At 36.8% G+C, this 27,352-nt stretch overlaps 1 protein-coding gene across 6 annotated transcripts in view; it reads left to right on the forward strand.

Moving 5' to 3' along the window:
* SACS (sacsin molecular chaperone) overlaps positions 1-27,352 on the forward strand; it is a 58,450-nt gene that overhangs the window by 14,837 nt on the left and 16,261 nt on the right. For 5 of the 6 annotated variants that reach the window (XM_021530628.2, XM_021530626.2, XM_021530629.2 and 2 more), the window contains 8 exons: positions 1,070-1,607; positions 7,956-8,106; positions 10,747-10,834; positions 13,779-13,864; positions 16,222-16,333; positions 17,455-17,601; positions 18,876-20,358; positions 23,815-23,906. In XM_021530628.2, coding sequence (XP_021386303.2) covers positions 1,585-1,607; positions 7,956-8,106; positions 10,747-10,834; positions 13,779-13,864; positions 16,222-16,333; positions 17,455-17,601; positions 18,876-20,358; positions 23,815-23,906 — 2,182 coding nt within the window. In that variant the 5' untranslated portion in view covers positions 1,070-1,584. Of the gene's footprint in view, positions 1-1,069; positions 1,608-7,696; positions 7,760-7,955; positions 8,107-10,746; positions 10,835-13,778; positions 13,865-16,221; positions 16,334-17,454; positions 17,602-18,875; positions 20,359-23,814; positions 23,907-27,352 lie in introns of those variants that run through there. The other variant, XM_021530630.2, reaches the window with a different exon arrangement.

The following is a 27,352-nucleotide window of genomic DNA, read 5'->3' on the forward strand; positions in this document are numbered from 1 at the left end:
AAGAGTTTGAATCCTCTCAGTGGAAAGTCACTGCAAGTTAGTAAGCCTCTTCCCTAGCTGCAAGCCATTTGAATAGAAGGGCAAAATCCTTCTCCATGAATGCTCTGCCCAGCTTGTTACTTTCCTTGATGGCATAGTTTTATATCCAGGCTGTAATACCTAGTGTAGAGGAATATTATCCTAGAACAGTTGCCATTTGTACTGGTTTTGGCTGGGATAGAGTTAATTTTCTTCCTAGCAGCTGGTACAGACCTGTGGTTTTGAATTTAGTATGAGAATAATGTTGATAACTTGCTGATGTTGCCATTGTTGCTCAGTAGTCCTTACTTTAAATTGAGGTTTTTCAGTTTTCTGTGCTTTGACAGCAAGGAGGTGCACAAGAAACTGGGATAGAACAGGGCCAGGACAGCTAAGCCCAAAGGGGCTGAAGGAATGTTCCAGACCATAGAACACCAGGCTGATTATATAAACTAGGATGTATTGGCCATGAGGGATGTATCTCTGCTCAGGAATGGGCTGGGCATTGGTTAGTGTGTGGTAAGCAATTGTTTTGTGCATCACTTTTCCTTCTTGGGTATTATTTCTGTCTCTCTTCTGTCTCTCTTTTGTTGTATTTCTTTGCATTACCATTACTTCATTGTTATTAATTATAATAATATTTTCAATTATTAAGCTGTTTTTATTTCAACCACAGATTTTAACTTTTTCCCTGGTTCTGCTTTCCATCCCACTGGGGAGCGAGTGAGCAGCTGCTGGGTGCTTAGTTGCCAGCTGGCATTAAACCATGACACCCATTCAGTCAGCATACTCACAGCTCTGAATGTCACCGTGCTGACTGTATGGCATTAAACTGGAGGGAGGTGAAGCAGGAAACCTCACTGCTCTGTGTCAGCTCTCCCTCCGTGTGCCTACCAGCAACGCACAAGGCAGTTTATAATTAGTATTATGACTCACTCCATACTGGTAACTGCAACTATGCCCTCAAAGGAAATGGCTTTTTCATACCCTTTGGTTCAACGCTGTTCTGTATTAATGGCCCTCCCCTTTTCCCTTGTGTCCCTTCTTCCAGAACTCCTGAGCTGATGTTAAGAAGTATCTTCTAGCAGGTGTGACTGAGAAGACATGTCAGACTTTGGGCTGCACTAATACTCTTCCAGCTGTGCCTGCTTCCAGAAAAAAAATGAAGACAAACAGGAACAGCAGCTTCCAGAATTCCATGCCTTTTCTAGAAGATAAATAGAAATCAATTGCACAAGAATATAGCCTGAATTCAGGCTATATTAAAGAAACTGAACAATACCTCCTTTCTTTCTGAGATCTGTTCTTGATTATAAGAGAATGAACTTCTGTGAACAATTAAGCATGTGGCTTTAAAAGAAAACTGAAGTAGCAAATGGTGATGCACAGAGACATCTTGGGCAGGAAAGTGATGGAGTGAATACTGAATTGACTTTCATATGCTTGGGCTTTCTGGTGTCCACTGAAGAGATGATAAGCAAAAAGGATTAAAAAATAACTTTCTAATTTATATATCAAATATCTGCTTCATGTTCCTATCAAGAAGACATCAAAGAAAAAGAGACGATGGAGATCAAGGATAAGAACAGGTAAAAAAACACCAACTAAGCAAAAAAATCTTCTGAAAAAAATTACTGTTAGGCTGGCATGCTCAAACATCCATAATCAGTAATTTAAAGCAGTCTGAAACTTGGCTAGTGTTTGTACAAAATTGCTATTTTTAAAGGTGAAATGAATTTCTTAAATTACAAAATATTATATAGGTGCCAGATTCTGCTGCATTTACTTATGAATTGTCTCCATGAAATTTATGAGAATTGCATGAAAAAACTCCTGTGATTAAAGGAGTTTCAATTTCAATTTACAGTCTCCATTCACTATAGCACTTTTTGTAAACAAGTGAAAGAGAAAGTTTCCTTCCTGTGCTTGCCTAACTGAATTCAACATATTGTTTCACTGCAATGAATGTATAATCTTGCCAACAGCTAAAATGTAAAGTAATTTCTTTGTGTCAATGATGTCTAAAAATTTTGAGGTAAGTGTTTACTTATTGTAAGTTCCAAAACATAAAGTTTTAATTAGAAATGTTCTTATTTGCCGTCAGTGGGCCTGCAGGAAGAAGACAGCTTCCACTCTCAGGTTTGCAATCTGCAGAATTCCCCTTGATGTGCAATTCTTTAACGTACAGCCTCTGCTTTTTCCTGTGTGTTAAGAAGGGCTTTGCATTCTTAGGCCGTGGTTGTCAGCAGCAGCTGACTACTCTTTCAGGGTCTGTTCCACTGGCTCCCTGGGTAATTCTGTGAAAATCCTTGAAAGTTATGTATTTCCATTGCCAGGTGACTGTGGGATAGAAAATTTGGGGGTTTGAATCTCTCTCTTTTTTTGTAGGTTAGTTAACTAGTCTCTTCTAATGTAGATCTTACACATCTGGGCATCTCTGAGGATTTTTTCACTTCTCTGTTTACCCAGAAGAGGATGACCTGTGTGCTTTCTTCCCCTTTTCCTCCCTTCCTCTTACTAGCCTTACATGTGACTAATGTTTCTTCTTTTGTGCCACCTGTCCTTCTGTTTTCTGAAGCATAAATTGTAGCTTGTATTTTCCTATGGAATTGCGTTATGAGCAAGACAGAACTGATACAGAGGTGGAAAAGAGCTAGGATTATCTGGAAGGATATTGCTGGATATAATCCACTATCTGATGAAGAGACAATTGCAGAAGTGCTTGAAGTTGTGGTTTTCCACAGTTATTAAAACTACTTGTCTTGTATTTCCTTCTATTTTATATTCTGGTTTTCTCAAAATACAAAGGACTCTTGACTAGTGTCTAGAAAATGGTATGAAACTTTGCAGCATGATTAGATGTAGTATTCAGCAAAAATAGGGATCAGTAAATACTACTCAAAATGTTTAAGGCATGTGTAATCTAGACCATTTTTGTTACAAAGTTGATTTTCCTCAGTGGAAAGATAGTACTTCATTAACTCTGAAATTAAAATAGGAAAAATGTCTTAAGGTAGTATGGGAAAACCCCAGCTTTGATAACGTGATGAATCTGTGTCCTAAATGGAGGAAAAAACCTAGGTGTGCATTAATGGAAGTGTTTAGGAGCCTACATGAGGTCCTGAAATCAATTTACAAATTTAGGCTCTGCTCTTTTGATGTTTCAAGGTTAAAGTGGATGTTCTAAATCTGGCCCTTTTATTGGCGCCAAAAGCCAAAAGAAAATACCACCAGTAATTCAACATATTGCTTATTAAAAAATGTATGCCAACAGCAGCTCTTGCAACACTGTAGTCCCTCCTATTGCAATCCCTAAAGAGCAATTGAAGAGTTTATTTTTATCACTTGGTTTAATCTTTTACATAATTTGAAATGTCACATATTTTGTACTGGTATTTTGTTATTTGTACCATCTGGAATCAAAAACTCTGTAATTCTCAGCAATTTAAATTTGTGGAGTAATGGTTACTGCTCTATAGTTGAGTTGTCTCCTCAAGGACTTAGCTTAAAATAGTATTTTCTTAAAGATGGATCAAAGAAGAAATTTTACTTCAGCATTTGAGATTTTGAAAACTTGTAATTTATTTTTGCCTTCTTGCTTTGCTGCTTATTTGCAAAGAATTAACAGAAACAACTTTTATAGGTTTTTAAACTATTTTCCATTAGAATTTGCTTAATGCCATCAAAGAACTCACTTGAACAATAAAGTAAATCACAGAGAGATCAAAATCATTAGATGAAAATAAGTTTCCGTCTCTGTGCCCTTAAAGATTTTGCTCATTTTTGCTATTCAAAAGTATCCCGTTCTGTTGATATTTGACTTTTAGAAACATGTCAGCTTGAAAAAGGGATAATACTTCAGTTCTTCAATATTTGACTAAGCTATGATAATGTAGATATTTTGCTTAGAAATTGCTAATAATGGTTTCACATACGGGGTGCAAAGTAGGAGTATTTATTTAAACTCACTGCACCAATCTAAAATAAATAGTTTCATCAAAATATCCAACTTGTTTAATAGATCGGATGAAAAATGAGAATTTTTTTTTAATCAAACACTTCACATGCCATAGTTTGGGGGTTTTTCTGTCCATTTGTACTAGATAGAACTCTAGCTGGAGAAAGATCAGATGTTTTCTGTTAGTGCAGCTATTGAAATGAAACAGAAATCATACAGTAAGGGGTGGCTTGCCAATGACTAGCACATGCGTCATCTACAAATGGTAGACTTATTTTCAAACTTCTTGAAAAGGCATTAGTAAGAAAGGGTATAGCAAGTTCCTGGCAGTGACTATAGACCAGTGCAATCTGTAATGTCTGACTGCTGAGAAATACATGCAGTGCAATGTTTAAAACATCTGTTGGTAACTTTTAAGGAGTTGATTTAAGAATGAAGGTCAGTGCTTGCTGTGCTATAGAAAGCTTTGCTGTAAGTTTGGTGGGCACTGTCTCAAACCCAGATGAAGCTGCTGAGTCACTGCTCCTTGCCTGCCAGCACTGCAGAATGTTCCTTGCTGTGCTGAAAGCCACTGTGCTGCAGCGGTTTTCCTCTGGCAGGAGTGACCTCATCATGTCTGTTTCTTATCACACCATACACCCCTTTTGTAGACTCCATTCTATCTTTCTAATCACGCTGACATGATGGAAGGGACTCCCATCAATCTTTTTTTCTGCTACTGCAGTCTTATTTTAAATAATTGGAAATATGAGGTGATCCTGCAATGCAGAATTTTCTGTCTTCAAGGAAATGTTTCTTTGAAAATGGCCTTCATTTTATAAAAATAATTTAATGTTGCAGAGACCGTTATTTTTTTTTTTTTTTTGCATGCCCCTTCTTGTATGACTTATTCTGAACTTATATGACTTCATTCTGAACCACATATAATTTATTTATTGCCACAGGAGAATTTTCCATATGTATTTTTAAATCTAAGTACTGTTCTGCTTTGATAAACGGTTATAAAATTGTTAGCATAGGAAATTATATATATAATATTACAAAACTCTCAAATCAGACCCAACCCTCTTATATCTAAAAGTTTTTTTTTTTTTTTTTTTTTTTTTTAATTACCATGGGTAGTCAAAAAATTCCTTGCTGTTGTTAAGGTCATATGATTTTTTTTTTAACATTGTCATGTAAAATAATTTTTAGTAGTTCTGCACAACAAATTTGCACGATATCTTGACATTTCTTGGATTACCCAGCTTCCAAGTTCTCTTTTCAAATGGATGAGATTTTAAAATTTATTTTTGTTGTTGTTGTTGCAAAAATCTGCAAGTTGGAACATCTACTCTTTAATTTTTTGTAGTCAGTCACTGTGATTTCTGTATCATCAATTTCTAGGATATTTTTATTTAGACATGAAGAAAAAGTAAGGGGATCAGATTTTTGAGAACAAACATGGCTAATTTCCAATAGCTCAAGAGTTTAACTCCTTTGTCCAGAACCTTGAAAGGTTCCACTTCTGTATTTTCGGTTCTTCCCAACTTTTCCCTTTTACTGAGACGTCACATACTAGACAGAATCTGTGGTATGCAAAGTGTTTTTCCTTCAATACTAATGGTAAATCATCACAGGACATAATTTGTGAGTATTGTTTTGTCATGTGATGTGGCATAAGTTGGGGAATTTCAGCCTGGCACTGATAAGAGGATGGTCCACGGCCCTGTATGTGTCCCACTCACAAGGAGATATGGTTGTACTTGATAGCTTTGTTCTTCTCCAGGGTCCCACTCAAACAATTGTGCATACTTCAGATGATGCTAAATCACTGCCATGATTCCTAGAAAAAAAGAAGAATTAGATTTTGCGAATGCAGCTTGGTGGTTCACCAAGGTCTGGAGAGTATTTTAGTAGCTAATGTGGATGGAACTGCATTGGGTTTCAACTCCTTCCATTTTGCCCTGCCACCCTCATTTGTGTCCCTTCTGCAGGTATTTAGACATAAAAATATAAACATTAAGATATTAGAAAGCAGTTTTCTCATTCTTTTGGACATAGTAGGAAAAAATCTGTCATGATGAACTCTGAAGGAGATGTAACAAAATGGGAAGTTAAAAGGACAAAACAATAGAAAATGATAGAAAGATGAACAAAGTCCTAAACCAAAGCAAACAGAGACATCTTGTTTATGTTAAAATAATTTTTGTATTATTTCTGCTGAAAGCATGATCAGATCCACAATATTTTCAACACTTTCTTACAATCCTGTAGAATTAAAGATACAAATATTGCTGATGAATAAAATCAGTTGTTGTAACACTGGTAATCTGGTTGTAGTACTGGTGCCTACCTACTTAGGTACCATGTTTGATCCTGGTCCACCTGATCTTTGCGGGTTTTTTAGCCTTCTATAATTTTAGAGGGTTTTTTTTTTTTTTTTAGCTTGACACATTTTCTGCAAAGGTTCATCTTTTTCCCCTTCCACAGAAACTATGTTACCTTTGGCTGTCAAGCATCAGTTTTAGCTCCCTGTCACTGAGTGAGGTCTAAAATGTTTTTAGTTTGGTCATGGATTGGAATTGAGGACCTGTTGGAATGAAGTGGAACTGTTGGCTGGAGGTCTGTAGTCCATATTTTTGCTCAAAGCAGGAGGATCAGTATTGGTTCAGGTCAGTCATGTCCCTTTAGACAGCTCCTCTCCTAGTGACAGGATTTTCACTGCTGTTTTGTGATCCTCCCAAGCTACAATTTGTTGTCATTGCCCCTTGTTAGTGTTGCACTACCAAGATGAGCTCAGCTCCATGGCTTTTTGAAACTGCCCTTCAGGTATAGGCAGGTTGTTACCATACTGCACCCTGTAGTCTCATCCTCAGACTGAACAGCCCAACTTCTCTCATGTACTCCTTGTAGGTCATGTGCTTTGGGCCACTGACCATGTCAGTAATCCTCTGCCTGGGAACAAAGTAAGCCCAAAATACCACTAAATTCTGGTCACAGTAGCTTCACCAGCACTGAGCAGACTCACTTTCCTCGATCTGGAAAGCCTGGTATCCCCCAGCTCCTTTGGAGCAGGGCTGCTGTCCAACTGCACACAGCCCATGGTCCCGGGCACAGAACTTTGTACACGATGAACAGTGGCCTTTCTGCTTCCCCCCTCCACAAGTTTCTCAAAGTGCCCCCTCAAGCAAGCAAAGTGCCCCTCAGGCAAGCAAAGGCAAAGGCTCAGCCTTTCAGGAGTGAGAGCACTTTTTTTAAGTCTTGAATGGTATGAGGACTTAACATACACCCTTTTGAGATAGGGCAGGATTTATGACTTTTGACTGGCTCTCTGACAGAGAGCAGGAAAGGTATGTTTCCTTCTGTGTTTTGCATCCTTGAGAAAGCATGAAGTTTATCAGCTGTAGCTATGTGTGCTCCATATGCGTGCCTAAATGCTGTGAATTACGTGAAACACTAGCGTGCTTCCCCGCCGAAGGAGGGATGTGCCTGCGGTAGATCTCACGCTCAGTCACGGCTCACGCCGTACACGCGAAGCTGCAGCTTCTGCCTCGTCCCAGGCGACCGGGCTCTCTCTGCTGCGGGCCTTGGGCCGCGGGGAGCCGGGAAACGCCTCCGTGCCGCGGCTGCGGAGCCGCCCGGGCCCCGCCGCACCTCCGCAGCTCGCAGGGCGGCACCTCCGCCGCTCCCGCCTCCTCCTCCGCCTCCTCCGCGGCGCGGGCTCGGGCGGCGCAGCCCCACCCCTTCCCCGCGCGGGGAGCGCCGCGGGCGGGGCGAGTAGCGGTCCTTTGTGTGCGGCATGTGAGTGCGGGCCGGCCGGGCGGGGAGGCTGCGGCATCGACTTCGCCGCTGCCCCTCGGAGAGCGGGACAGGCCGCCCATCGCTGCACCCTGCAGGCTCCGGCTCCCGTCTCGGGCCTCCGCGGTGCCCGAGGGGAAGCGGGCGGGCGGCGGCGCGGCGAGCCTTTTCTCATCTGGTGTCTGTCGTGTTGCCGCAGGCTGGCCCGGGTGACCGTCCTCCATGACTGCCTGGGCTGCAGGACCTTCGAGCTGCCGCCGTCCGCCGCCGTGCGGGACGTGAAGAGGCGGATCGAGGCGGAGGCCGGGCTGCCCGCCGCCGAGCAGCGCCTGTGGCGCCGCGGCAGAGAGGTGAGGCTCTGTGTCACGCGTGGGCAGCGCGGCGTGCGCGGGTCCTTAGGTGCTCCTCCCCAGGGAAGCATGGGCGTCGTTTGGACGAGCCTCATACTGCTCTTGATGCTGCCAGCTTTTAACATCCGAGTTTTTGTGTCTTTTTAATTTTTTTCTTTCTTTCCCTGAAATTCTCTGTGTGTTTTATGCTAATTTCTCTGGAGAGTTGTTGGGGAGAGCAGAAATTCACCGGAGAGGGCTGATGTGTTTGTTCTGCTTTCCTGCCATTCTGGCTAGTTTCAAGAGCAGAGTTGATGTCACAGTGAGGTGAAAGTGGCAAGTTGAAAATGGAGGTCTGGGCACAGGAGAGAGTCGAATGAATGAATGAATGACCTTGTTCTGTTGAAGGCATCGGCCGGGTGTCTGTTTTTCTGTATTGCTTCCTGTGCTTCTCGCTGTGCTCTTGGGAAATGGGGACCTGGCGACCTGGTGAGATGGGATAAGTAGAGGCAGGAAGGCGAGAGAGAGAAGGTTGGAAGTTAGTGTTAAATAGGGCAAGGGGATTTGCAAAGGCGTAGAGAAGAGAGGACTCTAGGGAAACCTTATTGTGGCCTTCCTAAATATAATGGGGGCTTATAAGAAAGATGGAAGGATACTTTCTGCCAAGGCCTGAAGTGATAGGACAAGGGACAACAGCTTCAAACCAAAAGGGGGTAAGTTTAGATTGGGCGCACAGAAGAAATTTTTTAGGATGAGGGTGAGAGGATACTGAAACAAGTTGCCCAGAGAAGTTGTGGATTCCCCATGACTTGAAATGTTGATAACCAGGTTGGATGGAGCTTTGAGAGACATGATCTAGTTCCTGTTCATGGTGATGGTAGGAGGGGGAGGTTAACTACGTGGTCTTCAAATGTCCCATTCCAACCCAAACCATTCTATGAGACAAGATACACATGTTGGTTGTATTGCTTAGGTTCTTATAAGGACCTGGGCAATACAAGCTGGCTTTGAGAACTCAGGTTTGCAGCAAACTGCCTGTGTAGTTTATCTTTTTTTGTGTGTCCTTGATTTTGTTCTCACCAGACCTTCCTTTTTTTGGAGGACAAACTCTGTATCACTTTCTAAAATTTGCCTGGAAGCAAAGATTTGACTGCCACAGAAAACTTACCTTTTGCAGGGAACAGTCAGGAAGCAGACAGTAATTGCTTTTCTGTTTGGGTTTTTTATTAATATAATGAACTAGAATATATATGGAAATATTTATTCTGTACTGTAACAAATTTTAAAATAGTTTATAAACTTTTGAACTCCTGTTTATTGAGATCAAATGATTTTTAAATTTTTGAGTAGTAGAATATTCATCCATAAATGATTTTTTCCCATTAGAATTGTTATGTTCAATTTACAGATGTTAAGTAAAGTCCACTATCTTTTTCTCTCATAGTTCCTTACTTGATTAAACTATTGATTTGGGTCTATACAATGTCCAGGTTTCTAGTGGTGTCTTGGTACAAAAATTGTACCTTAGAATATTCAGTTACTCTATTCCTTTAATGCTTGGTGATGGCTTCCAGCATTCTGTGGATTGCTTTATATTTTAGTGATTTCAGAGTAGTTATTTATATACTCAATTTTATGTCTTCAGAAAGTTCAACTCAAGTACAGTATTTCTGCAGTTTTATGATAAACTAACTGCTGTTTTAATAACTTTATAAAACTGGTAAAAGTAAAAAACAATGTAAGTTTTTTTCTTATTAATGATGTTAAATCATGATTATATACTCTGGATTAGGGCTGTCTTTTATTAAGTGTAGTTAGATTGTAAACATCGATGTCTGTGTAAACACCAACTGCTTGATAGTGATTTGTTTTTATCCATCAAAGTGAGGAAGTAGTCCCAAAATCTACTGTAAACTGAGACTAAAATAATGTAATTTCATGTTGTAAGATTTTGATCTAGTTTCTAATTAGTACAGTGGCCTTCTAAATCTGCATTTGTTGTTGTGTGCAGGATAACATGGGTCACATATGAATCTTAGCAGCACTTGGTATATGAATGAGACACACACTTTATGAAACTGGAATTGCAACAAAACCTTTTTGTGCTATGATTACATAATAATTTTCCCAATGGCTGCTAAGGAATGTGTTGCATAATTTGCCTCAGTTTCTCTATGATGTTCCTGGTGAGGCACTGGAGGTTGGATTTGGTGACTTTCAGTGACCCCTTCAACCTTGATCATGCTGTGATGGGTCTGCATGTAGACGTAATGGGGGATGAGGCTGTCAAATTCTTCAAGGAGGTTTCTCTGACACACTTTTGTCTCTGCACAGTGGCTTGCCAGCTGCTTTGAGCTGCTATTGCTTAGTTCAAGCTTCCTATGAAATTGCATACGCAGATGTACTTGTGGAGTATACAGACTATGTTCTTCCTGTATATATTATTTTTTTTTTTGTGGACATGCACCTTAGAACAATAACTGCTTTAGTTTTATGCTTCCAGAACTTCCCTGAATACAAACTTTTTCAATTGTAGAAACAAGAGGCCATGGATTGCTTTTAGTATGCTTCTATAGGCGTTTTTTCCACCTCATATATTTTGGTCCTGTTATTATCAAACTGAAACTTCTGACCAAGATCTGTCTTTATTTTTTCCTTCAGTTGTCTGATGATATCAAGATTGGGGATCTTCAGAAGTCTCAAAATCAAGTTTTTCTAGAGCTTCAGTCAAAAGGGTTGAAAGGAGGAGGTATGGAAAATATTTGTCTCTGTTTATAAACTGGAAGCTCAAAATATTTTCTGATGCAATATATAGTTACTTGAAATTTTTATCTTTTTTAAATGGGAAGCAATTATTTTTCATGTAATTCTTAGTTTTGTCACTTGTTCTTTTCATTCTGCTGTAGAAAAATTAAACTTCTCTTTTTAAATGCCTTGGTGTTTACGTTTTTCCTGTTTTATAATGTGTAGAATTTAAGTTATTGCTGTCTTTTGGAATCAGTAAGACTTGCCTTTCAGTAGTGTTGTAGCTGCTTTGTCTCATATAAAATAATCTGGATACTTGAGACAATTCAGATACTGAAAGGATATCTTTTCAGTAAACACCATGTGAAAAAACTATAACACTGGTGAAAATTTCTGGATTTCTTCTGTTGATAGCTTGGTTTTCTTTTGATTCTGTCTGTGGTTTACATTTTTATTTAAAAAAAACTGAAGATGTATCTTTTCATGTAATATCTTGCTAACTGAATATCTTCAGAAATACTCTAATTAAAATCTGTCATGATTATTTTATTTGGCTGCTAGCATTAAAATTCTTCTCACAATAGCTTTATTGTAAGGCAATGAAATAATGGCATGATGAAGAAGAAAACCCCTCTTTTCATGGAGATATTTTATTTGATCTCACAAAATATTGTATTTCTTAGCCTATTCAAGGCATGTATATGCTGGATTATGGATTTTTAGTGAAAGAGGGAAAAATTTGTATATTAGCCAGAAGTTCATGTTCACATTCTCTAGAACCTGAAGTGATTGGAAGAAACCTATGAAAATGGACCTCATTTCTATGGCCTAATGGTTCTGACATCAAACGTTTTTCTTTTTGTCATTCTTGACTGTTTTGCTGTGTGTAGGCTGTGGTAGACTAAATAAAGACTTATTTTCTGCCATGCAGCTACATAGAGAAAAAAGTGTAGTGGCCCTAAGAAATCTTTAATGGGAAAGAAAAACTGTTGCTATATATTTGTGCCTGGGATTGGAGATTTTCTTAGAGATACCACTGTAAGCAATCTATGTATAGATAAAGTGCTTAACATTTCCTGGCCCACAGTTCTGATGTAAGTTGATCTAAAACATCTGAAGGCTTTAGTATCAGCCTTTTGTGTTAATTCTGGACCCTTCCAGTTCAGAGATTTTTCCTTACAGCAGGTGAATCAAGAAATGCCCTGAATTTCTAACTTGGAAGTGCATGGTCAGTAGGACCAAGCACATGAGTTGCTGAAGTGCTCTGAGTATTATCCATGTCTCTTTTGCGTTCCTTCATTGCTGGTGTCTGTCAAGTAAGGCATAATATTTTCATATGATCACAAAATAATTCATGTTGGAAGGGACATGAGGTTTTTACTCCAGCCTGCTGCTCAGAGTGTGGGCAGCTCTGAAGTCAGTCTGGGCCACTTGAGGGTTGATCTGGTTGAGCTTGGAAAGAGGAGGGAGATTGCACAGAGTTTCTGGGCTCCTAAGTGCTTGACTGCTCTTATAGTAGAACAAGTTTCTCCATTAAATTTGTGGTACCAGTTTTGTGTTAAATATGACCAGCTCTAGTACTGAAGAAAAACCAGTTTAGCCTTTCATAGGATGCAGTAAATAATGACCAATAGCCAGAGTAATTATCGTGACATACATAGAGCTCTGCTCTTAAAGAGAACAAAGTCTGTCTTCATTCCTATCACTTAATAGTTATTTTTCTGTTTCTGTGGTGGTTTCCATGGTGAATGAAATGTGTTGTTTAAACATTTCCACCTGCCTGTCCAACTTAGAGAAGATCAGTTTCTTCATTTTAGGTAATGTCTGTTGATCAGTTCAGCTTATTTTGGAGGTATGCATATTGCATATTGACTTTCATATACTTCTGTATACTGCAAAAATAACAGAAGTTATGAAATACTTTACACATTCAGCTGTCCACTGCAATTTCTTGCTTATTTTTTCATTGATGCTATTAAGTTACTTCAAATAAAGTGATTCAAGAAAATTTTAAAGACAAAATATTTGATGCTTTTACTTGATGCTTTCTCAGCAAATAGAGCTTTTATTTGTCCAGTTTTTTCCACTTTGCTTTTTTATCCTTGTGTTTTATTCCAGAATATACATAATATGTGGGTTTGAATCTGTGTGCTTCATAAATGTGTATATGGAGAAGAGAGGGAGAGAATAACTACTTGTTAACAATTTTAAAAGGAAGCATTAGATGGGGCATCATCAGAGTCTGTTTTCCTTGTGAGGATTGCACTGTTGCCATTTGTTTGAAGTATGTGTTTTAGAGGTTTGGTTTAGGGAGCTGCCCTTTAGTCTGACTGGCGTTTGAAATTAAGAGTATTTCACCTTTCATTTTGTGATAGACTCTTTCTCTTGGAGCAGATAATGCTGGGACTCTTTTTCTTCCAGTGTTAGGCCCTGGCAAAACCAAGGCTGGCAAAACCAAGGCTGGCACCAGGTCCATGCCCAGAGTATGTCAGAACAGGAAGTGTACACTAGAGCCAAAACCCTCTGTGCCTGTGTGTGTAGCTGTCAGTACAGATCATCAATGGCTGTAAAACAGTTAGAACCACTGCTGCCCTGGAATACTGTCCTGCTACTTAAAAAGTAGTAGTCCTTTAAAAACTTGGTTTTGAACATCAGGTAGTTGGAATTGTGGTATAACAGTTGTAAAGATTTAGCCCCCAAATTTATTTAATATAGGTATGAAACAGCTTGTTGACTTCAACAGCAAGATTACTGTTTCACCTTCTTTAATTAAAAGATTTATAATGTAGGATTGTCACAGCTGATTCTGGAAAGACAAGATTTTACAATAATAAGCCCTAAATTAATTTTAAGAAATTATTGTTTCCAGTAATTGTTTAGTATTTTTTAAATCTCAAATTAAGTGCATAATAGCATAATACACAGCTTATTTATTTATTTGTTTTTAGGTCGGTTTGGACAAACAACTCCACCACTTGTTGATTTTCTAAAGGATATATTAAGAAGATACCCAGAGGGAGGACAGATTCTTAAGGTAGACAATAAGTAATATTTTTAACAGTCATTTAATATGAATGACATAAAGCCAAAATTCAGCCCTTCCCAGCAAATCTTGTGGTTCTTTTATCTTATATTCACTGTACTACAGAAGATATGTGTGTCCATTTCTGTGGACAAGGCAAAATGAGTTGTGTGATTCTTGTGGGTTTTTTTTGTTTGTTTGTTTTTTGTTTGTTTGTTTTTTCTTAAAAAATTCCTGAGTTTGCTCAGTAGAAGATGAATTGTGTGATTTATCATAGCTTTCTATGATAATGTCTGCAAATGGAAGTTTGATTTTTTTTTTTTTTTTTAAGAGCATCTGGGGTAATTAGTTGGATGTTAAACTTCTCATCCAGCATGCTTCGTCACGTGGGTGGTAGGAACTTAATTTTCTTAGTATATGGAATACTAGGTTCTAACAAATGGGATTTGATATAGATGCATGCATGCATTCAAAACACTCAAATACAAATGTTGACAGATGATGACAGTTCCTTATGTCTGTTGTCTTGTTTGCAACCATGGAACTAGAAGCTGATTGTGTTTAGTGGGAATGCCCAAGATAAGCATATTTTCAACTGTTTTGGCAAATTTCCTCCTGAGTATGTTCTGAGCAGTGTCTGTATGTAGGAGGGGTGCTTACATTTTTATTATTTCTCAGTACTATTTACATCTGTAAAATGCATTTGAATTAAGAAGGGTTCAAATCTCCTCAATATTTTTAACCCAAACTTTCATTCCAACATGAACAAATAAGGAAAGGTCCTTAGAAATCAGATAAATTTAAAAGTAGAAATGGTGCTATTTTCATAGTTTATCGTTTAGGGTTAACAGATTGTTTGAGAGAGATTGCTACCAGGAATTTTGCTGATACCTTACAATTTATTTCAGTGTTTTGATTCTTCAGATACAATACTGTTAGAGCTAAATGTAGCAGTTACCTCATGTGCCACAGCATGAATGCAAGTCTGACTTCATGGTGATTGCCATACTTAGTATTTAATATTTCTGGAAACTTTGGGCTATCTTACTGTTTCTTCTTGAAGGAATGTCATGATTGTTCTTTTAGAAGAAGAACTGCATATAAATATCTTGTAAAGATTCTTTAAGCATTTGTTGTTTATGCTTAACTGTAGGTATATTTTTTGCTATCTCATAATACTTCAGAACTATGTAGAAGTGACAATATAATATGCATTATAGACTGAACATACTATCAAAAACTGCAAAATAAAAAGGCTGTAATTTTGGAACCAGTTATTCGATAACAGTGAGCTTATAGTATAGTCTCAGTAGTATACTTGAATGCAACCTAATCTGAAATACTTTCTGCTAGTTGATGATTTTTGAAGTACAGGTTCATCTTGCTATCAAGTCTTTTATGTATAACTGGATGAAATTAAAATGTGTGAATACATTGCATATTATGTATCTATGTTGCTTTTCAAATACTTGCTTATACCAAACTTGCACACTCCCACATAACAGACACACATGTCTATGTGTCTGGAACCCTGATACGCTGTGATGATTCAGTGTAAATAGACCATTGTGTGAGGCTGTAATCCTGTAGGTATTTATAATCAAGCTTACGTGTCTACTGTTGATGGAAACAGGACTGGATAGGCCTATTTTGTTAATGGTCATGTTTACAGAACTAGTTTACTGACATTTGAGTTTTCTGTAGCTCTCACCACTGCTAATGCTATTTAACAAATACTCAGCCAGTCTGTGGGTTGCATTCAGCGGGGGTGTTGCTCTGTTGGTTAGTGATTTAGGGGGCTACTGGTCAGAACTGTTTTGCAGCCCTTTGCTGCAGGGGTGTTAGAAGCGTGAGCACCATGGCCCAGGACTGGTTGGTTCATACTGTAAAATGTTAACTTTAACCTGCTTCAGTTGATGTAAAGAAGAGTGCTGTGCATTACTCTTTTGTGAATGGTTGCCTCACTGTTGTTATGCAGCTGTTTGTGAGGACTTACCTACTACACTTCGATAAACATGAAATTCTTTTTTTCTCTTCTTACATTTGCTTTGTTTTGAAACTTTAACAGCTCTGATTCTTAGGATAATATAGTAGTAACAGTTTAGTAGCTTATTTCTCAACTTCGTGACTGCTTTTGTGTGGGATTTGAGCTCCAAATTCAAATAATACTTATAGTATTTGTCTGAATATTTGTTTATAAGGATACCTATTCTCATGCAGGTAAACTGGATAAAACCATTCTGGTTGAAACGTACAAAAACAGTTATACTTGAGAAATTTGCTTGTTTATTTTCTACTGTTTAAGTTCGAAAGCCATTGCTAGAATATGTATTACTGCATTATACTTTGATTTATTTTGTCTGCTTCAGGAACTGATACAGAATGCAGAAGATGCTGGTGCCACGGAGGTTAGGTTTCTATATGATGAAACTCAGTATGGAACAGAAACGTTATGGTCAAAGGACATGGCACAATATCAGGGTAAGTATAAGTTTTATTAAATTTGGCTGTTATTTTTCAATATGCATGTTGTCTGGGGTTAGCTGTCCTGGCTATGTCCCCTCTGAGCTCCTTAGCAGCCCCAGCCCACTTGCTGTTTGGGCCACATGAGAAGCAGAAAAGGCCTTGGCTCTGCTTCAGCTCTGCTCAGTGATAACTAAAACAGCCCTGTGTTATTGTCACTGTTTCCAGCACAAATCCAAAACACAGCCCCAGCTACCATGAAGCCCAAGTCAGCACACCAGTTTTTAATGTAAAGAAGACCTTTCCCTTTACATTTCAGCATTCTCTAGGCAGTTCAGTTTTCTTCCTCATCCCTTTTTCTCTTGACCTAATGCCCAACTTTGCTCCATGTTGTCTGTACACTACAAATCCAGTTTCTTGAATCTTTTAGGTTTTTACATAATTTATTATGGCTGTATGAGATAAAGGTCAATTATGTATTTAACTATTATTATTGTTATTATTAATATTATTTTAAAAATTATTTAGCATAGTCATCCCAAAAGGCATTCAGCTGTGATTTGAAGTTTCAATGATGGATGATCCATTACTTTTTTTTACTGGCTTTTTTCAGTTGTTAATAGCCTTATTATGTGTTCTAATATGAATTTGTCTGTCTTGCTTTCTAGACACAGGTTATTGTTTTATCTTGCCTTATATTCCCTTCCAGTGGAGGTATCTTCAGACTGTGACTAGTACATTTTTCAAACTTTTTTTTGATAGTCTGAACAGATTGAGTTTAAGCTTTGTGCCACATGACACTTCTTTCAGAAGTTGTTTTCTGCTTTTTGTTCAGTTTTTCAGAATAATTCTTTCAAAGTATGGATGCAAGAATTAAATAACACATCAGAATATAAATCTAAGTACCATTTACAGAGGTAAATTCATCTCCTTGCTTTTGTATTTTGCTTTTTTATTTTTTTTAATTACCAGGCATAATTTGATGTCAGCTTAGAGTCATAGCTTCCCCATTAAATTTGCACATGCATATACTTCATAGAAATGCATTCTCAGGTCTGTGAGTTCATTTCCTAAAAATTTTAAACATTAAATAGTTTTCTTTTTCTGTTATCTTTTTAACTTTTACCTGTTTATTATAGGGCCAGCATTTTATGCATACAATGATGCAGTTTTCACCCCCGAGGACTGGCATGGTATACAGGAGATAGCAAGAAGCAGGAAGAAGGATGATCCCCTGAAAGTTGGAAGATTTGGAATTGGCTTTAATTCAGTTTATCATATAACAGGTAATCTTAGTAGTTAGTTATTTTAAAAATAAAATGTTGACGTTTAAAATAGTTAAATTACTTTAGATATTCATAAACATGTAATATTTTCTCTCTTATGTGTTTTAAAATTAGTTAATGGCTAGATATTCTTACAAAGCATTCCTATTTTTCTCTAATCCTATAAGGTATCTATTTGATTTTGAAGGTGTTTGAATAAGATTGTTCTATTAGTATCATTATGTACTTAATCCCTTATATTGAAATGAACATTCATTTACACTGATATTTCAATTATACATTGCTGCTAATTTTTTAAAGGCTCATAATATAGGGTAGGTATCCAGGTAGAAGTGTGAAAGTTCTACTCACTAGACTGAAAGTCTTCTGCAGGTTCTTTGTATAATTAGTGATTTTTATTTATTGCTAGAAAAGATATTATGTAATAGAGGTATATTCATATTTATACTTGAAAGAAGATAGTACATACTGTTTTGCAAGCTCTTAATATTCAGTCTTGAAATCTATTATTCTCCCAGAATGTATTACTGTGGTACAGAAGCATAAATAGTGCTTACAGTCTCCACGGTTATCATAGCGCCAGATAAGAGGCAAATTTTTGCCAAAATTTTTTACTTTGTGAAGAGAATTTCTAAGACACATTATATTTTTAACAATATTTTACCTAGCTGAACATGAATGAAATTAATACATTCAGTAGTTTGATAATTCTGTGAATTTGTTCTTTTAAATATACAGAATTACTGTCTGCCAGTCTTCAAGATCTGCGAAGTATGAATCTAGTAGTACACACATATAGTAAATTAATTTATCGTTTTTTTCCTTGAAAATACTGGAAACATAAAAGTATGTAGTTGAAAGAAATTGCACTTCCTGTTGCTCACTGTCTGCTAGAACTCAAATGGTTGAATGACTATTTATATATTCAGCTGCAGAATAGGTGTATGTTTGTTTCTTCTCTGTTAGCAAGTACTGAATTATGTTATCAGAATCATAGAATCATGTAGGTTGGAAAAGACCTTTAAAAACTTTGAGTCCAACCATAAGCCTAATAGTACCAAGTCCACTAAGTCATGTCCCTAAGGGTCACATCTGCATGTCTTTTAAATGCCTTCAGTGATGGTGACTCAGCCATTTCCCTGGGGAATTGTACTTAGTGCATCACAGTTTTAGAATATTTTATTCTCGCCTTTTTCAAATTTGTTTCTTAACACTGTATTTTTAAAGTATGTTGTTTTAGAGTTATTAATAATTGTTCATTTTTATGGATGCAGACGTCCCTAGCATCTTCAGTGGTGACCAGATTGGAATGCTTGATCCCCATCAAACCCTCTTTGGACCTCATGAGTCAGGCCAGTGTTGGAATCTAAAAGAAGATAGCAAGGAAATAAATGAACTTACAGACCAATTTGCACCTTTCATTGGTGTATTTGGCAGCACTAAGGAAACCTTTAAGAATGGAAACTTTCCTGGTACATTTTTTCGTTTCCCACTTCGTGTGCAGCCTTCCCAACTGAGCAGCAATGTTTATGACAAACAGAAGGTGTTGGAGCTGTTTGAATCCTTCAGAGCAGATGCAGACACAGTGTTGCTTTTCCTGAAGAGTGTTCAGGATGTTTCATTGCATGTTCGGGAAGCTGATGGAACAGAGAGGCTGGTGTTTAGAGTAACTGCCAGCGAGAACAAGGCCTTGAAACATGAAAGACCCAATTCTATCAAAATCCTGGGAACTGCAATAAATCAGTATTGTAAGGGAGTTCCAAGCAATAGCGTAACATGTGTGACTTACCATGTAAATATAGTTGTAGAAGATGAGAGTGTTAAGGATGCACAGAAAACATCTTGGTTAGTGTGTAATTGTGTGGGTGGTCGAGGAATGTGCACAGAACTGGATTGTTTAGCTGATGACTTGAAATTTGTTCCTACTATTGGAATAGCCATGTCTTTAGCAACTAACGAGGAGGAAAATGGAGCTGTAGCAGACTTTTCAGGAAGAGCTTTCTGTTTTCTGCCTTTGCCTCCAGGTGAAGAAAGCAAAACTGGACTTCCAGTTCATGTCAGTGGTTTCTTTGGTCTCACAGACAACAGGAGGAGTATCAAATGGCGAGAGCTGGATCAGTGGAGAGATCCAGCAGCTTTGTGGAATGATCTTCTTGTGGTAAATATAGTACCTAAGGCATATACCACCCTTATTTTGGAAGCTATCAAACGAATGGAGACTGAGAAGAATTCAGATTTTCCATTGTCACCTGAAAGAATATATAGGTTATGGCCTGATGAGAACAAAATCAGGGTACCCTGGAAACCAATTCTAGTACCTCTCTTTAAAGAGCTGCTCCAGCATACAGTTATTTACTCAGTGAGTAATCAGTGGATAAAGGTGGATCAGGTGTACTTTTCTGAAATGGATGAGAGTTTGGAGTACACACAGTCTGTTCTCAACTACCTCCAGAATTCAGGGAAGCAGATTGCTAAGGTACCAGCAAATATTGCTAATGCAGTGCATCTTACTATTTCTACTGCTAAAGCTGTGAAAAAAGTGACTCCTGCTGTAGTGCGGCAAGTCCTGAGGAAATCTGGGCACATTGGACCTGCTGAAGAAAAGCTTCATCTTTTAGAATTTGTACTTTCTGATGGAGTCTACAGTGAACTGATTGGATTAGAGCTTTTGCCTTTACAGAATGGGAATTTTATTCCTTTTTCCTCATCTGTGTCAGAACAAGACATAGTTTACATAACCTCAGAAGAATATCCCAGGTATGCTTAATTATTTGGGGAGGGGAGGTTTTTTTTAGGTTTTTCTGGGTTTTTTGTTTTTTTTTTTTTTTTTTTTTTTGTTTTTGTTTTTAATTTATATGTTAAAACAGAGCTTCAGACTGTTCTTTGCTTGTCAACAAACAAGGTATGCAGCAGCCTGCATTGTGATAAATTAAGGCATAGATAGAACTCAATTTTCTCTATATATGTATATGTCTGTGCATATGTCTCATTTGAAAAGTTTGACACCCATTTGTCATTAACCCTGTATAAAAGAATTGTGTGATCTGTGCTTTAAGAGAATACCTCAGGATAAGTTTCCAGTTAATTTTCTTCTTGGAATTACAAATACGAGAAGATTAGAAACATACATACTAGGAAGTTCATTAAATTGGGTAATGCAAAGGGCTTTTATTAAACCAAAGGCTTGAAATTATGTCTGGCTTTTTTTTTTTTTTTATCACAACACTTAATTTCAGTGAGGTAGTACTAAAAACTGGTTTCAGGAAATAAGCAGATATTATGATGGGCTGTCTTTTGCATCTGCTCTCCCTTTGTTCTCTCCAGTTGCTCTGCAATTAGTTTTTGTCCTTGCTTATTTCTCAGCTGCATCAGTGCTCCAATTTGGCTTTCATTTCATCAGCCAAAAGCACTTGCACTGACACTGGGGAGGGCATAGCAAATAGCAGGCTAGCTGGAATGAACGAGCTTGGGGTCCTTGGGGAGAAAGCATGACTACTGCTTTTTATGTCTATACTGGATTTTGCCTGTATTAAATACTTGTTAAATATGGACCATTTTGCACACAATGTCTAAAGACAGGAGGCTTGAAGTCACTCAGATACACCAGATGTTTTCTCTTAAAAAGTGCTACTTCTGTGCATGATTACAATGAGCCCTCCTTCTCCTTTGCCTCAGAGTTCCACTAATTTCCAGACCCTCAGCTTGAAAGAATGTGACACTTAGTATATGTTTTGTTGCTTTTACTGCTAGTGGACTGTTTAAAAGGGAAGTTGAGGTAGGTTGGAGTGTGCCCATATAGGTGGTATTCAGGTATAAAGTGCTTCAAGTGAGGTCCTTATATATAAATTGTGTTTTGACTGTACCTACAGACAGCATACAGAAGCCAATCTTAAAGAAAAGCAGTTGGATGCAAGTAACTTTTCTTCCCATGTTTCTTGAAAACAATTTGCATATCTTCAAGCCTGCTGCTGTTGTTTTTCTGTTATATTCTAAACAGAATCATGGAATGGCTCAGGTTAGAAAGGACTGCAGGGTCCAACCTCCCTGCTCAAGCAGAGCCGTCTCAGAGCACATGGCGCAGGGTTGTGTCCACGTGGTTCTTGAGTATCTCTAGTGAGGGAGTTCCTCCACAGCCTCTATGAACAATCAGTACTCATTCCAGTACTAGGTCATTGCACAGTGCAGAAGTTCTTCTCATATTCAGCTGGAACTTCCTGTGCATCAGTTTCTGCCCATTGCCTCTTGTTGTATTGCCTGAATCCTTTGCACCACAAAAAAGGGCCTGGCTCCACCCTCATGACACCCCTCCCTTCAGGTACATATAGACATGGATGAGGTCCCCTCTGAGCTGTCTCCTCTCGAGGCTGATGAGGCCCAGCTCCCTCAGCCTTTCCTCATAAGAGAGATGCTCCAATGCCTTAATCATCTTTGTAACCTATTGTAAATGCAGGTAAACTTGGTGGGAAGAAATGATGATGTCTGATTCTAGTTCAGAAGGCTGAATGATTTCCTTATAATAACTATACTATAATACATGAATATTAAATATTATTAATTAATATCAAACACTGAAGATTTAATAATTAACATTCAATAATAATATTACTAATAAATATTAATTATTAATATTAATATTTAAAGAGATACTAAAACTGCATACCTGCTTTTTCTAACTACTCTATCTAACTACCAACTCGTGACTCTCTCTAGACACAGGTAGATTTGATTGGCTGTCAAGCTCAAACAATCCTTACCAGAATCCAATCAAGTAATCACTCCATGTAAACAATTCTCCAAACACAGTCCACATGAGAAAAACAAGACTAGAAATAGAAATTGTTTTCTCTTTCTTCTTTCTGTGCTCCTCTATGAAAAAATATTGAGAGAGGAATGTACCTGCCACAGTAGCCCTCTGCTGTACCCACACCATGAGCTCCATAAATTTAAACCCATAGTCAAAAACCCATAATCTTTTCTTGATCTAAACAATTCAGGTTATTTATCAGGAGATTAAAGGTACTTGGGGGCCTATGATTCTGGTGTCTTTTTCTAAAAAAAAAAAAAAATGTTTTTTAGCATCTACTGTGAGGTGATTTATCTTTTGTTGTTCTTTCACTTTGTTAGTCCTTCTAGAAGTTAAGCCAGTATAATAACACAGAAAACATTCCCTTGATGAGACTAACAAATTAGAGCCCTGCATCCAACTAGTCGTAAGATACTTTTTTTGAAACTTAAGGATACCAGTATTCCTTATTCAGTTCATGTTCCATTGGTAATGGACCGGGTTTGATTAGTCTTATAAAACTGAGACAAAAGCATATTCTAATAGGCATAAATATCCTTGCTAGCTGTGATGAAACAGGAATTTGAAATAGTAATGCTTTCTTTGCCTCTCTTCTTGCCTGCATGAAGTATCTTTAATTCTAATGTTTTAAGTATGATAAATTATGTATGTTAGATGTTTCAAAATCTTTTCAATTTAGGATATTGGCTCTTATTGAAATTTGGAGCCTGCTAAGAAGGTAAAATCAGCTCTTAGAAATTTTCTTCCTGCTAACTGTGGAAAAACAAGATTCTGTATTGATTTATGTCTAATGAACATACCTGTGATCGGAATTAAACTGGATATTTATTTTTTATTGCACACAAAAACCAAAGCCCTGAAAACTAATTTAGTTTTAACTGCCAAAGTAAAAGAAGTGGAGGATGAGACTGACTCTTGGCACAGTAATTTTAAGTATTGGCTACAGATCTTCTGAAATCTTTAGATCTTTTCAAATCCACAGATCTGTGTGACTTTCTAGGATTATGTGTTGTATGTTATGTAAACCTTTCAAGCAGAATTCTAGGAGATATAGAATGGTATTCTAACTTTATTTTTTTGTTAGAGTACAAATAGGCGAAAATAGTTTTTTAATTCCAGTTGTTCTATCAAAGAAAACTTGCTTATGCCTGCTTTGAAAAGAAGAGTAGTTGAAAAGATTACTTTCTTAATGCTCTCTGCTTCTAAATGTATAACTTTTTTATTTGCCAGAAAATACCCACTGAAAGCCCTAGTCTGCATATGCACATGATTGCTTTGCCTGCTACTCTGTTCTACCATGATGATTACCATGCTGGTGATGTCTATACAGTAAAACAAATAAATGAGGCTTTGATAAAGTGTTGGGGGCCTTTTTGATTTTGTTTTTCTCTTTTTTCATGGTGTGCTAGATCACTCTTTCCTGGCCTGGAGGGAAGGTTACTCTCTGATGACCTGAAGCCTGAGGTCCTTGCTGCTTTGAAAGAAGCTGCCAAAAGCCGAGGTAATGTGTTACATAACTTTAAGTGGTTCAAACAGACTAGCTCTAAACCCACGTTTAAAGTAATGTCTCTTGAAGCTGAGTTCCCATAAATAAGACAGTCATGTAAAAAAAAAACCCATTAAGATATGATAGACTTCTTTGAATTGAAATGGCGCAAATGAAAAATTATAAATAAAGAAAAAGGCAAAGGAAGAAGGATGAAAATTTGTGATAAAATTTAGTAAAATTTATTCAAGGATGAAGAATTTTATTCAAGTACTATTCTTCCACCTAAGAAAGTCTTAATTTTGTTTTCTATTTATAATATTTGAATATGCAATAGCTGTGTCATGGTTTTAGTACTGTGGATCATCTTTTAACTCACAGTTGCAGGTGATCACTTAAGTACATTTGTTTTTAACCAAAACATTTGTTTTAAATCAGTTTAAGTGTCTAGCCTCAGGCACACTGTAGATCAAATAATTTTATTATGTGTTTCCTGATTCTTAGGTCATGGTTTATGGTTGTGTCAGTGTGGACCTACTGAAATACTCCCAATCATGGTCAAAAGACATAGTGAAGGAATTTGTTTTATCTATACCTCTATGTTTAACTGTCTGCACAATTATTTTTTTTCTGGTATCCTTCTCAGAGTTTATTTGTACTTGTCTTTCCACCCTTGTGTTTACCATTTGATTAATGAATTTGAAGCCTAAATCTCAGAAATATTTTCACATAAACACAATTCACAAACCAAGACACTTCTTGGTTTATTATATACTAATACTATTTAAAAGTAAACTGTTCTTAAATGTCTAGAAAATGTACTTTTCAGGAAAAGAGTCTTATCTCTGTTTTTTTAGTTACTTGATTCATCAGAATTCTTTCAGACTGAAGATGTTAGAACTAGATGTAAAATACTGTTATTCACAGTCTTGATTTTCTTTTCTTTATATCCTTTATCATGACCTTCAGTCATTTAGTCTGTTTCTTCTGAGTTTTGACCTTTTTCTCCTTCAACACTTTAAATCTTTCCTCTTTATTGTTCTTTTTGTTGAGTTCTAAAACTCCTCCTTTCTCCCTGTTTTGATAATTTCTTCATTATCAAAAACAAAAGAAAAATAGGGTCATTCTGAGGCAAGATGATAAATTTTTAAACTATAGCAAAGCATCTATGAAAAAATGAAAATAATCAAGTGACTTTTTGCATAGAGTAAAACATCTACATATTTAACATAAAATGTATTGAATATATTAAATCTGTGACTTTGATTCAATATGAAGGACATCAAGTTTGAAATTATTACAAAAAACCCCTTTATTTTAAAAATCATAATTTTCAAAATTGTATCAGCAAATTAGATTATGGATGCTATGTCTGTTCATGCAATAGAATATGCTTAATTTTTTTTTCTCTACTGTACTGTTTCCCTCAGTACTGTGTTTAAACAGAATGCTAAGTGTTGAAAGTAATGACTACTTTAAATTGTGTATCCAGACAGGGAATATTTGTAATCTAGAATAGAATCCTAAGGAGCTACTGTTTAATAGTACTTTTTAAGGAATGTTTATATATAGGCATGAAGACAACAACAGCGAGGTTAGATGAATGAAGATTTTATGCAAGACAGCAATGTTAGTATTGAAAAATGCCTGTTCTGTGTGATGAAATCTTCAGCTGATTTTTGAGATGTGCTTTCCTAGACAATTTCCTTCGAGTCAATGTCACAAAGCAATCTTAAGGCTTAAATTAAAAAAGAGAGCTAAACAACCAAAAGGAAATGCCTTTTGTATACGCCTGAATACATCTTAAACAGAAAACACAGGTGACAGAAACAGAAAAATCCCTGTATGCTATTAAACCAGTCCCTTGCTGAGTTCTAGGACATTCCTTCCCTTGCAAGCTTGGTCTCATAACTGGAATGAAGTATTTCTAGTCTTTTTAATTACTGGGGAGATACTAGGTCACATTGAAGTCTAGCTTTTGTCTCTCTTTTATTCTTGCAGATTCTTTGAATGATGTTTTTCTAGGGACTTGGTCTTGGTAGTATGCTTCTCATTCATTAAAATGACATATTTTTTGTAAATAAATATGGCGAGTAGTCTTCTAAATGTTCTGAGAATTATTAAATACTATTAGATAATCCTTTAAAAGATTTAGGTGTCCTACTTTTCATTCTACCTCCTCCTAAATTATTCTTCACTTAATGATTCTGCGTAATTGTAGAACTGCACTGCCATAAAAGTTGTATGTTACTATAAATAGTAAGTATTAGAGGGGGTTTTAACAGGTTTAGAAATCTTAATATGTCAAGAATTTTATCTATATAGCTGTAGAAATTCCATGAGAGAGATTTCTAATACAGTTGCAGAAACAGAAATGTTTTATATTGTTTCTTTGAGTGCAATTGTTTTTATTGTGTTGTTGAAAGACAAACAGATCTGACTTTTACTCTCCTAAAATGTGAACTGTATTTGTCTAGTTAGTAACTGTTTCTTTACTTAGTGTATGTAGTTCACAGGATGTTTTCTAAAAGTGGATTTGATTGTATTCTAGCACAACAGCTTCTCTGGGGATTTTCAGGTATGGTTATTAGTTGAAGATGTACTGGTTTGGATTGAAGCTTGATATTTGTGTGAATTTGGTGATTAGCTTTTCCTATTGCCCCAGCTTTATTGTAAAAAAACTTGCCAAATAGTGCTTCCAAGAGTTAGCAACCTAACATAATTAGGAAAAGATTTCTAAATATAACTGAGGGGAAATGTATATTGAGGAAGAAAACCTTGTAATTATGGTACATAGAGATTATCAATATTTTCATTGGTTTAGTTAGTTATATTAATTTTACATGCAGGAAAACTTCCAGTACTTTATCATTATCTGTATAGTTTTAAAACCAGCATTTTTAACTTTTGTTCTCAAATTACAAAAATGGGATTTAAGTTTAGCTTTTAAGTAGATTCTTATCTTCTGTGGACTCCTTTTTGCAAGTTTTCCTCACTTTTACAAGGCTGATGTGTTCACCTGTTTTTCTGTTCAATAGAACTATCAGAGTCTGTAGCTTGGTAGGCATGAAGTGAAAGAAAAAATACTTTTTCTGAAGGATGTCTATAAATGCTCTTAATCTTTATTTGGACTGTTGCCTTCAAGGAAATGGCAATGTTATCTAGATGTGTGATGAAAGATGTGAAATTCAAATGATTGTCTTACTTTCACTTCTGTCATTATTTCTGATGTGTTGGGAAATAGTGGTATTTTTTTATTCTGTGCTGTTTTACTCCCAGAAGTTCTGTTGGTTTTAAGTATAAACTTTCCTAATGATAATTAAGACATGAGTGTAAAGAGATATTTATTTTAGTGAGAACTTCAACAATAAGAGTAAAAACATATAGACTTAGTTTCAGTACTTCTTGAGTCTAGTTTATTGTCAGTTTTAGTTGTAAGAGCAGCTGCACCTGAACCACTT

The sequence above is a fragment of the Lonchura striata genome, chromosome 2 (assembly GCF_046129695.1).
Source record: "Lonchura striata isolate bLonStr1 chromosome 2, bLonStr1.mat, whole genome shotgun sequence".
Classification (NCBI taxonomy): Eukaryota; Metazoa; Chordata; class Aves; order Passeriformes; family Estrildidae; genus Lonchura; species Lonchura striata.